The following is a 13,895-nucleotide window of genomic DNA, read 5'->3' on the forward strand; positions in this document are numbered from 1 at the left end:
CTCTTCACCCTCTCACATACCCCCCTCCACCCACAATGCTGGAGAGAGTTGCAGAAGGTGGAGTGCAAACACTGGCAAATATTGACAGAAGTGAAGGTCATGGCAAGACCATCTGGCCCAAGTCTATTGAGGAAGGATCAGCCTACAGTTCAAAGGCACTGGTTAACTGGATTTGCATAAATAACATGTGAGCAGTTTCTGAAACTGAATTTTAAAACTGGCAGCTCTTTTTTTTTTTTTTTTAATTTTAATCATCCCTTTGTGTTTTTTGCAAAATCTCTCCTTGTACGAATTTCCTTACAGCTATTATTTTACTTTTTGTTTTTTAGGGCTGCACCTGCAGCATATGGAGGTTCCCAGGCTAGGGGCTGAATTGGAGTTACAGCCGCCGGCCTACACCACAGCCACGACAACATCAGATCCAAGCCACGTCTGCGATCTATACCACAGCTCAAGGCAACGCCTGATCCTTAACGCGCTGATGGAGACCAGGGATCAAACCTGCATCCTCATGGATACTAGTCCTATACATTTCTGCTGAGAGTCACGATGGGAACTCCCCTTACAGCTATTCTTATTTCCTGATGTAGATTATTTTTTTTTTTCCTTCCAGGGAAGGGAAGTCAATACAACCTCTTTTCTAGGAAGGAGGTTGTTGGTCTGATCTTGAGTGGTGTGAGAAGACCGTTTTGATCCAAACCAGGTGCCTAGGCTGGGTCATTTCCAACCCGGGTCAAACAATTGATCACAGGATGTTTTTCTGGTTTATGTGCTATCTTGTGGTTGTGTGGCTGATTTCTGCCTCAGATGGTATGTATGCTCTTCTTAAGCTCAATTCATAAGGCACTTGATATCAGTTTGTGGATTATGAGGGTAAGGTTTTAATGAAATTTAGACTGATGACATTTAAATTTCTGAAATTATTTCTTTTACTGAAAAAAATCTCAAATTAATTAGCCTATGCTCTGTATTCAGTAGAGGTGTAGCAAATATTAAATGACTTTGCTCTGTGAGGTAAATTGTTAACTGTTTACTTTCGTTTTCTCTTCTGGGAGTCATAAAGTTACCAATTTTTAAATCTTGAAAAGTTTTATTTATGATAAACTCTAGGGCTACTATTTGAAAAGGGGGATTGCTTTTTTTTTTTTTTTTTTTTTTTTTTTAGGTGTGGATAACTTATCGCTGAATTTGAGTAGGATTCCTGTTATGCTTTTTTGGAAAGAAAACTGTGGGAAATCCTTAGGAAGGGAGGGAGGGGGTGTTACATGGAAGAGTAACATGGAGTCGGAATTAATAATCCAGCAAAAAGGCACTTGAATGGGGGGAATCTAAAAGCATCTGATACATGATACACACTTCCTCATAGTGCATGATACATCAAGTAAATCTGTTTTCTTTTTCCTTGTAGCCCAGAGCTGCCCAGAACTCCCTGCAGTAGACAATAGCATCTTTGTTGCAAAGGAGGGGGAAGGACAAATTCTTGGGACTTATTTCTGTATTAATGGCTACCACCTGGTAGGAGAGAAAACCCTTTTTTGTAATTCCTCGCAGGAGTGGAATGCCCCCGCCCCTGAGTGCCGTTGTAAGTTTGATTTTTCTGCTTCTTTGTCTGTCTTGTCACCCCACTGTATACTTTCACATCGTGTCTCCTGTAGGCCATGTTAAGACTTTATAAGAAAAAAAATCTCAATTCTAGGAACTCAATTTTTAAAGCACTCTAGTGGTAGAACTTCCCTTGGAAAGTATATAATCAGCTCTTGGTCAGTATTAATTTAGTTGAATTAATAGACTCAATCATCCCTATAAGAAGGATTTCTTCTACATATTAAAACCATTTTTGGGGGGGCTGTAATTTGTTTAATATCATACTGCTTTAAAATTTTATGTTATGAAAAATTTTACATATATACAAAAGACAGAAGAGTAAAATGAACGCATGAACTTATCACCCAGCTTCAACAATCACCAACATCCAATATGTGACTTTTTTTAATCTGTGATTTTTTTTTTTTTTTTGCTTTTTAGGGCCACACTCATGGCATATGGAAGTTTTCAGGCTAGGGGTCAAATCAGAGCTACAGCTGCTGCCCTGTATGTTTGACTGAATGAAAGGAAGAATTTTGAGCAATGTGCTTAACATAATAGGATGATGAACATGCTCTTGGTAATTTCCAGTTACATGCTTAATTTTAGTATGTTCAACTCTCAGTTGTCACTCTTGTGTAAGATCAAGACCTTGTCTACCATGCTAAGACAGCTCAGTCTTCTCTTTTTTTAAAAAAATGTTATGGCCATTCCTGAGGCATGTGGAAGCTCCCAGACTAGGGACTGAACCTGAGCCACAGATGTGACCCACGTTGCAGCTGCAACAACGCTGGATCCTTTAACCCACTGCCCTGCGCCAGGGATTAGACTTGCACCTCTGCAATAACCTGAGCCACTGCAGTCAAGATTCTTAACCCACTGCACCACAGTGCAAACTCCCAAACCAATCTTTTCTTATCCTGCATTGATATGCTTTGATACCGTCTACAGTCCTTATTAAAGGTGCAGTTTTAGTTGTAATTTTCAAGTTTCTCAACATAGGCGGTCTAGCTTTTGTTGTGATGAGCTTCAGCTTAGCCCTTTCAGCTCTCTGCCTGTTTTCCTTTTCAGTGGGCCACTGTCCTGATCCTGTGCTGGGGAATGGTGAGTTCAGTCACTTGGAAACTGTGAATGTGAATGACACAATCACGTTTAAGTGCAATGAGCATTACATCCTCAAGGGCAGCAATTGGAGCCGGTGCCGAGAGGACCACACCTGGGTGCCTCCCTTTCCCATCTGTAAAAGCAGTAAGTATAAGAGAAAGAAGTTCCAGTCCCAAAGATGCTGACCAGCAGTGAAAGTCTAGGCATTTGCCACATGCCTGCAATGCTTTCCTCTTTTGTGTATCTAGTAAGGGTTTAGAATCTAGCAGGCAGCCAAGAAAGAGCCAAGTCTCAACTCAAGTGATGGATAGCAATGCAATGAACAGCACCCAAACAATAATCAAACTTTCCCCCCACCACCCTCAAGTAGGATTCCTGTACTACTAGGGCCAATGCAGGGTAATTTGTTTTACTATGTTTTTTGTTTTTTGTTTTTTGTTTTTTAAATTTCAAGACTAAGTGACAAAATTTTGGGGGGAAAAAAGACCATAACTCATCATTGCAAAATTGTGTAAAATAAGAGTTGAAAATACCTCCTTTTACCACTACAGTTCACAGCTTTCAGAGGTAATTAGATGGCTGTATTTATTTAATACATCTTTTTCTTATATTTACACAGATATTGAAAATAAATATACACCCATACATACCAACACCTATATAGAACTATAAAAATGGGACTTTGCTACACATATTTTTATTTTTTATTTTATTTATTTTTTATTTATTTTTTGTCTTTTTAGGGCTGCACCCATGGAATATGGAGGTTCCCAGGCTAGGGGTGGAATCAGAGCTGTGGCCGCCAGCCTACACCACAGCCACAGTAATGTGGGATCCCAGCTGCATCTGCAACCTACACCACAGTTCACGGCAATGCCAGATCCTTAACCCACTGAGCGAGGCCAGGGATCAAACCTGCGTCCTCATGGATACTAGCTGGGTTTGTTAACCGCTGAGCCATGATGGGAACTCCCATATATTTTTAAGTATCTTTTTCCCCCATATAACAATATGCATGGGAATCTTTTTTGGATAGGTATGTATAGCTCTACCTCCTGCTTTTTAACTGTGTGTGGATATGCTATAATTTGTCTCTCATATTGATAAACGTTATTTTATTTTTGTATTTTTGCTCTCACAAACAATGATGAAATGAATGTTATTATATGTATATATACATACATACATCTTTATCTCTATGTTATTATTTCTATAGTATAGATTCCTAGAATGATTGGTGAGTCACAGGACATCATTATTTGCAAAATATACCTAAAAGATCTTAGAAATTCTACTTAAAAACTTCATTCTTGAATGCAAAATAAATTCTGAAAAATCAACGGTTTCACTTTCTAGTATTAGTTATCAGATGAATATTGAAATGTTAAAAATAATTCCACTCATGAGACCTATATGAAAATTTACTTAAGAACATAAGACTTGAATAAAAGAAAAGATCCTAGATGGGCAAACTTGATATTACCATGCAATCCTAACCAGAATTCTAAATTAGAAAATATGAAACAAAAAATTAATTTTCAAATCTGATTTGAAATGATACATATCTATGTATTTAAATATTTATTTAAGTGCTTACATTTATTTATTGCAAATGTGCCTAGTTAAATACTTTATTTAAATTAATTTATTTGAATTTCAGTTTTAGAGGAAATTTATTGCAAATTGATTTTGTTAAATACTTAATTTTTAGAGCTGCTTTAGGTTTGTTATAAAACTGGGACAATACCGAGATTTCCCCTCTTCCCCCTGTTCCTACACATACATAGCCTCCCCCTCTTATCAACATCACTCTCCAGAGTGGTTCATTTGTTATACTTGATGGACTTACACTGACACATCATTATCACCCCCAAACCATGGTTTACCTAGGAGTTCATTCTTGATATTACCATTCTGATTTGGAATGGTATATATCTATGCATTTATTTAAAATAGAAGACAAGGAGTTCCCATCGTGGCTCAGTAGTTAACGAATCCTACTAGGAGCCATGAGGTTGTGGGTTCGATCCCTAGCCTTGCTCAGTGGGTTAAGGATCTGGTATTGCCATAAGCTGTGGTGTAGATTGCAGATACGGCTCAGATCCTGAGTTGCTGTGGCTCTGGAGTAGGCCAGCAGCTACAGCTCTGATTAGACCCCTAGCCTGGGAACCTCCATATGCTGCAGGAGCGGCCCTAGAAAAGGCAGAAAAGACAAATAAATAAATAAAATAAAATAAAATAAAATAAAATAAAATAAAATAAAATGGAAGACAAGCCACAGACTGTCATGTCATGTCATCTGAAAATAAATCAATGGTTTCACTTTCTAGTAATAGCTATCAGATGAATATTGAAATGTTAAAAATAATTCCACTCATAAGACCTATATGAAAATTTGTCATCTGCAAAGACAAAATTTTATCTTCTTTCCCAATGTGTATACCTTTTAATTTCTCTTTCTTGCCATATTGCATTAGCAAGGACTTTCAGTATGATGTTGAAAGGTATGATGAGAGGGAACATCCTGCAAATTCATTTTTTGGAAAATAATGAGTAATATATATATTTGGCTGGGAAAACTTATTTATCAGATAGTAAAATGTGCAAAGTTACTATAAGCAAAAATAGCATTAAAATGGCAAATTATAGGTATTGTAATTAATGTACCATTAAAATAACTGAGCACTGACGGAAAAATATGGCAGTCCTTTTTTTTTTTTTAATGTTATTATAGTTGATTTACTATGTTCTGTCAATTTCTGCTGTATGGCAAAGTGACCCAGTTATACATATATATATACACATTCTTTTTTTCATTTTATCTTCTATCATGTTCTATCTCAAGTGATCGGTTTTTTTGTTTGTTTGTTTAGTTTTTTTATGGCTGCACCCATGGCATGTGGCAACACTGAATCCTTTAACTGACTGTGCTGGGCCAGGGATTGAACTCATGCCTCTGCAGCAATCCAAGGCACTGCAGTCAGATTCTTAACCCACTGCACCACAGTGACAACTCCTATGGCAGCTTATTTTAAATTAGTGGGGAAAGTCTTTATTTATTGTTAATGAGATAATTATCTACTTAGAAAAAAACAAAGTTAGGATTCTACTCATACCATATTGAAAATAAATTCCAAATGGATTTAAATATATAAATGTAAACAGCAAAATTATGAAATTATTAAAGAAAATATGAGAGAATATATTTATTTTCTCAGAATGGGCAGAGTATTCCTAAGCAGTAACATAAAACCCAAAGTTATACAGAAAGAAAATAGACAGGTTTAACTGAATTTTAAAAACCAAAACTTATGATATTAAAAGATCATAAAAACTATAATTTAATAAAAGGCTTAGAGAAAATATTTGCAACACATTTAATGTCTAAAGAATAAATATTTCTAATATATGATCCCCCCCCCACCAAATCAGTAAGGAATACACAACTCAACAGAAAAATGGCTAATTTTAAGGATAGATAATTCCAAAATTAGCCCCAAACAACTTTTATATCCCTCAAATTTCTGAAAGGATATTGAACATTACTAACAATTATATAAATGAATATTAAAATTAGATAAACATTTACTGATCGATTAGCAAAATTTTTCTTTTTCTTTTTTTTTTTGGTCTTTTTGCTATTTCTTTGGGCCGCTCCCGCGGCATATGGAGGTTCCCAGGCTAGGGGTCCAATCCGAGCTATAGCCGCCAGCCTACGCCAGAGCCACAGTGACGCGGGATCCAAGCCGCGTCTGCAACCTACACCACAGCTCATGGCAATGCCGGATCGTTAACCCACTGAGCAAGGGTAGGGACCGAACCCTGCAACCTCATGGTTCCTAGTCGGATTCGTTAACCACTGCGCCACGACGGGAACTCCAAAATTTTTCAAAAAGTTATTTCATCTGATATCTTTCAGGACATGAGGGAATAGCCACTTATGTCAGTGAGCTAAAGTGATACTACTTTTTGGATGTATTTTGACAGTAGCTATTAAATAATAAATTGGCATTTTAAAAGCATAAGCTATATATATTTTTATTTAGGGAGTTTGGGGTTATTTAAAACATATGTATATACTACCTGCAATTAAATTATAAATATATAATGTCATTTATATAATTAGCTCGTCATAGGTTTAAAGGATTTATTTCTTCCAAGTCTTTAATTCTGATCAACATGTTTTAGACTCATTTAATATCAGGGCTGAAAGGGACCTTAGAGATAATATTATTTAGCCTGCTCATTTTATAGATTAAGAAGGAAGCTGAGAAGAGTAAAATGGCTTCTTTGGTGCCCTATCGTTAGTGGAAAAGCCAAAACCAAAGCTGACAACATCTAGTGTCTTGTCCAACTCTCTTTCCCCAATTTTACCAACTCATCCTCTTTCCTCTAAGCTCTGTTCTCCTCTTTTCTCAGAAGGTCTCACATGGTATGATTGTCCTACAGTGGTTGTAAACCTCATTTAAGCTCATACAATTTATCACCTGTCTCAGGGAGTTCCTTTTTTCACCTCTATCTATGGTCTAATTTTTCTTTTCGTGTGCACTGACAATTAGCATCTCTACAACTTAACCTTCGTTCCTCAGCTCCTGCCAATCAGAAAGTACCCTCAAATCACTGATAACACAGAGAATGAGCCAGGGGAGGGAGTCTTTCCTATGGACAGGGATGACTTGGACCAGAAGGAAATGAATGGAGAACATGTCCTAGATTCCTCATGTGCTGTTATGAGGATGGCAGGTGCTGGAAGAGAAGTTACCCTTAGAGGGCTGGCATTGTTAGTTGAGCGTTATTGGACTTCACAACATATCATTCCTATACTCTTATCTCTCAGAAGACTGTGGCCCTCCTGAGAATCCAATTCATGGCTATTTTGAAGGAATCGATTTCAACTCAGGGTCTACCATTACTTATTACTGTAAAGCGAGGTAAGTGTACTGCAGCCTTTCAAATATGAGACGTTGCCCATTGCGTAGTAGCATGGTGTTTGGAATGACCCCGTTGGTTTCAACCTAGTCCATGGATGTACCAAGCACATTCTGATTTTGAGAGCTATTTTGACTCCCTTGCCAGCTCTCCCTAATCTCTAGAAGACAGGCTGATCCTTCCATTTATCCTAATTGAAGTATCACTTTTTCTCTTAGCTAGCACAAGATAAAATATTTAAAATGTATGTTTTTCTAAAGAATCTCAGAATAAAAAACTCCAAAAACCCAAGTATGTCTGAAAGTACAGAAATAGAATTATTTGTAGATCCTAAGCTGAGAGTCTTTTTCAGCCAGTTCACCGAGATTTATTTGAAGGCTGTCTCTAGCTTCCTACTCCTATTTAGAGCATAGGTGACAGATGCTTTTTTAAAATTACTGAACTATGATGAGGTTCCTCTCTCACCATCTCAACCCCAAAACTGTGTGCGTAAAACACATATTTAGAATTTTTCACTCCTCCACTGATGGGCTGAGGACTTGGGTCCTCTTCCCCCTGGGAGAGTGGTTTTACTTTATGACTGTTTCATAATATTAAGATAACTTAAGCGTGCACTAAGGCTCTGGAGTGGGGAAGTACATTCTATCCCAGGATGAAATACTGAACTGCAGTTACACAAAACCAGCTTTCGTTGCTCAGTTTAGAAGTTGGACAGGATAAATGTGGTTGCCGTTCTAACTTCTGTTCAGGTACCGCCTGGTGGGCACACAGCACCAACAGTGCATTGATGGGGAGTGGAGTGGTGCAATTCCAGTCTGTGAGCTGATCCCAGAAGCTCCCAAGACAGCTTTGCAGATTGAGTTTGAGAAGGCCCTTGTAAGTAATGGGCTCTTATCTTCCTTGTTCACAGCTGTACCTCCAGGGCCTGGTATCGCTCCTGGCACATACTCAGTCAATGGCTGTTCAATTTGGGATGTTTTTGAGTGGGTTGGCCTTGGCCTGATGACAGAGTGGGGCTCATAAATGACTAACTCATGTTTTTATATATGGAAGTTCCCATTCTCCACCATCATTGTAAATACCTCCTGAGGTCTTTTTGGTAGGGGTGTTGTCTTATGTGCTTTAAAGAGAAAGGTACATAAATTCATGTCTTAGACTTGGAGGTATTGCTGTGAAGACCCTTTAAAATTTTTCTAGACTCCCCAAAACAAAACACTGAGGAAATTCATTTTCTTTAATTTTTTGGGTAAAATTATAGTTGATTTACGATGTTGTGTCAATTTCTACTGTACAGCAAAGTGACCCAGTCATACATATATTGTACATTCTCCTTTCATATTATCTTCCATCATGTTCTGTCACAAGAGATTGGATATAGTCAGATCCATTTTCAATGAGAACTCTTCTCTTAGTCTATATTTATTATTGGTTGATAAGTAGATCGAAGCCACTATGTTTTATTTTCAGAAATGGAAAGGGACCCTAGGGGCAAGTGGTAGTGCCCTCCACCCCAAGACACAACAGATTTCAGGACTTTATATACAATATATCTCTGTGCCCCAGGGGGGAGCAGAGGGACACTTTTCAGCATCCCGGAATGGCCCCAGACAGACCCAGCCATTCTGCACATTTAAATGATTCATCCTGTTGAAGACCCAGATGCCTCCTTAAGCTCGCCCGGTTCTGAGCCACCATGTCAGGGCGTAAACACTGCTCATTAGCTTCAAAGTGTAGAGCCAGATCTCATTTCTGAAACTATAACTTAAAAAAATGTTCTTTTTCAGCTTGCCTTTCAGGAAAGTGAGGAACTGTGCAAAGCCACTGAGAACTTTATGCAAAGATTAAAGAAAAGTGGCTTAACGATGGAGGAACTGAAATATTCTCTGGAAATAAAGAAAGCTGAACTAAAGGCAAAAATGTTGCTCTGACATTGTAGTTTGAATAATCTGGGTCATAGAAATACTCTGATGAATAAAATTTCCTCTTGGTTCTGAAATTGGTTTCAGATTTTTCTCTCTCTGGGCTGAAATGCAACTTCACAGTAACCAACGACAATTGTATAATGCAGGTGTGTGTGGGGTGTGTGGTGTGTGTGTGTGTTGCCCCAAGAATGTAGAATGACCAAGTGTAGTCGTCCTCTAAGATAGAAATTAGCAACACATTAATGAGGAGGAAATGTTGTAAGGCCCTTCCCAGAACAAAGGGAAGGCAATATGGCATAGTCAGCATCTGTGTGTGCATGTGTAACTCTGTGGCGACATGACACAATCAGTATCTATGTGTGCATGTGCAACTTTGTAACATAGACCATCCAATCAGAACTCTCAGAATGTACGTTACCTTATAAGGGGGACAAAAGGACCAAAATGTAAAGGGAAAACTAATGGAGGGTATATAAAGCAATGACCTTCTGTGTTTGAGGCTCAGCCTTTGGATATGAATCCGCTGAGCCAGTGCTGGCAGGAATAAACGCTGCTTCCTGGCAAAAAACCTTGTACGAGAATCCTGCTACAGAAAGGGTTTAATTTCCTGTCTGAAGGAGGATGGGAAGCTCAGATTACAGTCAAGGTATGTGCCTCATATTTTGTTTTATTTTATTTTTTTCTTTTTGTGACTGCACCTGCACTGCAGCATATGGAAGTTCTCAGGCTAGGGGTCTAAATTGGAGCTGCAGCTGCAGGCCTATGCCACAGCCATAGCAATGTGGGGTCTGAGCCTCATCTGCAACCTGAGCTGCAGCTTGCAGCAATGCCAGATCCCCAACCCACTGAATAAAGCCAGGGATTGAACCTGAATTCCTCATGGACACCAGTCAAGTTCTTAACATGCTGAGCCACAGTGGGAGCTCCTCATATTTTAAAATGAAATGCAAATGAGGCAAAAATTAACCCAAAATTAACCAACACTTTTGAGGCAAACATTAAACTCTCATTTTGGGAAAAATAGGCTCATAACAGTTATAGCCTTTAAATGACTTATTGAGACAAAAGAAGAATTAAAATTCACACCCTCACCTGGTCTCCCCTACATCTGGTTTATAAAACCCAGTTTCTGAATCTTCTGCAGTAATAGTGCTTACTGCCTTTTGGATGAAATGCCACCCTACCTGGTCAATTTGAGATGTTGCAACATGTGTGAATACATTTTTTATACCCCCTTTTTTTAAGAGGGCAGAAAAATAAAAATCCTAAGGTTTTCCTGTCCAGATCTTATACTGAGCTGATAGGACAACCTTCTCCCTTTTCTCATTTTGACCTCTGCTCAGAACATATAGGAACTCTGAGTAAAATAGGAATAAAATACAGAAGAGGACTTGAAATAATGGAAAATCTCTAGGTGAAGTTATGAGGGAGAACAAGAAATGGGTAGGCCACAGTGTATTAATGGATACACACACACACACACACACACACACATCATGAATTCAGAGTGTTTAGAATGAAGTATACAACTTTCAGGAAAAGTGTGCTATGGGAGCTCACGTGAGAAGAGACAGACTTCTGTCTTGAGGAGGAAGAGCCAAGCAAACATCAAGGAAGATATCACATTTTCGGGGTCTTTGAATGTGAGTAGGATTTAGAGGCAAATTTAGAGAAAAGGCCATTCTAAGTAGAAAGAAGATTTGAGTATAATTTAAAATAAAAAAATTAAATATAGTTGATTTATAATATATTAGTAGAAAGAAGATTTGAGTATAATTTAAAATTAAATATAGTTCATTTATAATATTACATTCGTTTCAGGTGTACGATATAGTGATGTAATTGTCAATAGGTTACACTCCATTTAAAGTCATGAAAAATAATGCCTACATTTCCCTGTGCTGTACAATATATCCTTGTTACTTATTTATTTTACACACAGTAGTTTGTACCTCTTAATCCCCTACGTCTATCTTACCTTGCCCTCCTCCCTTCTCCCCACTAATAACCACTAATTTGTTTTCTATATCTGTGGGTACATTTCTGTCTTCTTATATATACTAATTTGTTTTAGTTTTTAGGTTTCACATATATGTGATAACATAGAGCATTTGCCTTTCTCTGCCTGACTTATTTCACTAAACATAACAGCTCTAGGTCCATCCACATTGCTTCCAATGAGAATCAGATGCCTTTTTTTTTTTTTTTTTTTTTTTGTCTTTTTAGGGCTGCACCTGTGGCATATGGAGGTTCTCAGGCTAGGGGTCCAATTGAAGTTACAGCTGCTGGCCTACGCCACAGCCACAGCAATGCGAGATCCGAGCTGCATCTGTGGCCCACACCACAGCTTATAGCAATGCCAGATCCTTAACCCACTGAGTGAGGCCAGGGATCGAACTTGCAACTTCATGGTTACTAGTCGGATTCGTTTCCACTGCACCACCATGGGAAGTCCAATACTATTTTTTTTAAAGGTGCTGCAAAGGGACAGGAAGGTTGAAACATATTTAGGGAATAGCATATAGCCTGGATTACCTGGTTAAAGCATAGGATGTGATAAGAGAGAGACTGGAGAGATACATTAAGGCTAGGTTATGTGGGGGTTAGAGGGCATGTTAGAGAATTTAAACTTTATTTGCTATGCAGTGAGTAAGATGGGAAACTTTCAAGCAAAGACGTGATAAGTACAAAACAGATTTTTCTTACAACAATATATAGTGCAGGTATAGTAGGAAAAGAACTAAACAGAAACCAAGGAAAGGGCTACAGAGATAGTCCATCTGAGAAACAGTGATGACTGGAACTGGTTTGATGGCATTAGAAATAGAAGAGGGACAGCAGGGAGTTCCCGTCATGGCTCAGTGGTTAATGTATCTGACTAGGAACCATGAGGTTGCAGGTTTGATCCCTGGCCTCGATCAGTGGGTTGAGGACCTAGCATTGCTGTGCGCTCTGGTGTAGGTTGCAGACGCAGCTTGGATCCCACGTTGCTGTGGCGTAGGCCGGTGGCTACAGCTCCGATAGGACCCCTCGCCTGGGAACCTCCATATGCCGCGGGAGTGGTCCTAGAGAAGACAAAAAAAAAAAAAAAAAAAAAAAACAAAAAAAAAAAAAGGAAAAGAAAAGGGACAGCAGAATTGAGAAACATTGCAAAATCATAAAGCTTGTCAACTGATTGAATTTTGGAGGATGAGAGAGAGGAAGCGTTTAAAGGTGAGTCTGAAATTCCATTCCTGGAAGCCTGCATTAATCTTGGAGTCAGAAGGTAAAGCTACTGGGCCGGAAATGAGAAGTTCTTCTTTGCCGAGTTTAAAGATGTTTATCTGGGGAGTTCCTGTTATGGCGCAGTGGAAACAAATCCGACTATTGTCCACAAGGATGTGGGTTTGATCCATGGCTTCACTCAATGGGTCGGAGATCTGGTGTTGTCGAGACCCAAGGTGTGTAGGTCGAAGAGGTGGCTTGGATCTGGCATTGCTGTGGCTGTGGCTGTGGAGCAGCTGGCTCCAATTCAACACCTAGACTGGGAACTTCCATATGCTGTGAGTGCGGCCCTGAAAAGCAAAAAAAAAAAAAAAAAAAAGATGCTTATATGATGTCCAATGGGCAATGACTAACGACTACTGTAAATCTGAGTTTAGGATGTAGTTATGGGGCGGTCCTCTTAGAGAGACTAGTTAAAGCCACAAGAGCAGGTAACATAAAGGTGTGAAGAGGAACAGTTTTAAGAAGAGGAACTTGGGAGGTATCTATAGGATGTAAAGAAGGAAGGGGAAGTAATAGCAACTAAGAAAGAGCAATTTGTAAGATAGGGACATCAGGAAAGTTGAGGGTAAAGGAAGCCCAAAGAGATAAGAGTTTCAAAAAGGAGGTTCTCAGCAGAGGCAGGGACTGCTGAGAAACCATAGTGATGAGTTAAAGAAATTTTGGTTTTGGAGATAAGGGCATGCCTCAAAGTGGTGTGTCAGTAAAGGTGGGAAGAAGCCAGATAGAAGATCATAATGGGAGGGTTGGAGATTACTTATCAGGACAGAGTGGGCTGAAAACATAGGAAATTCTTTTAAGAAGTTCAATGTCTCCCAGCAGAAGAAAACCTGAATTTGAGATTTTTGGCAAGAGTGAAAGAACATTTCAGGATGGAAGACACATCAAAAATAAGGAAGGAAAACAGTGAGCAAATCTCTTCATGGGAGTGAATAGGGAAAAATATTGGAGGAGGATGGAAGCTAATGTGGAATGATGGCTTAGGAAAGTGGGAGGAAAGACCATCTGCTCAGAGGAAGACAAGTTGCTGACTTGGAGAGAAAACTTTGGAACAGTCACTCTGGAAAGTGAAGAAATGATTTCCAGCAGGCA

The 13,895-nt window shown here is 38.8% G+C and overlaps 3 protein-coding genes across 4 annotated transcripts in view; all 3 read left to right on the forward strand.

Moving 5' to 3' along the window:
• Positions 1-749, forward strand: part of PFKFB2 (6-phosphofructo-2-kinase/fructose-2,6-biphosphatase 2) — a 35,136-nt gene extending 34,387 nt beyond the window's left edge. Inside the window, exon 16 of the transcript XR_002335794.1 lies at positions 614-749. The gene's annotated coding sequence lies outside the window, so the exon portion shown is untranslated. The remainder of the gene's footprint in view (positions 1-613) is intronic.
• On the forward strand, positions 33-9,613 carry C4BPB (complement component 4 binding protein beta). 2 transcript variants are annotated; one of them, XM_003130455.6, is made up of 7 exons: positions 33-187; positions 614-810; positions 1,409-1,582; positions 2,656-2,832; positions 7,526-7,619; positions 8,367-8,493; positions 9,402-9,613. In XM_003130455.6, the coding sequence occupies exons 2-7, from the start codon at positions 753-755 to the stop codon at positions 9,543-9,545; spliced, it is 774 nt and encodes a 257-aa protein (XP_003130503.1). In that variant the 5' UTR covers positions 33-187; positions 614-752; the 3' UTR covers positions 9,546-9,613. The 2 variants fall into 2 exon arrangements, with proteins under 2 accessions (XP_003130503.1, XP_013835097.1); XM_013979643.2 differs by having other exon boundaries at positions 176-810.
• Positions 9,987-13,895, forward strand: part of C4BPA (complement component 4 binding protein alpha) — a 48,211-nt gene continuing 44,302 nt past the window's right edge. The window contains exon 1 of the mRNA XM_013979647.2: positions 9,987-10,185. The gene's annotated coding sequence lies outside the window, so the exon portion shown is untranslated. The remainder of the gene's footprint in view (positions 10,186-13,895) is intronic.

Source organism: Sus scrofa, chromosome 9 (assembly GCF_000003025.6).
Source record: "Sus scrofa isolate TJ Tabasco breed Duroc chromosome 9, Sscrofa11.1, whole genome shotgun sequence".
NCBI lineage: Eukaryota > Metazoa > Chordata > Mammalia > Artiodactyla > Suidae > Sus > Sus scrofa.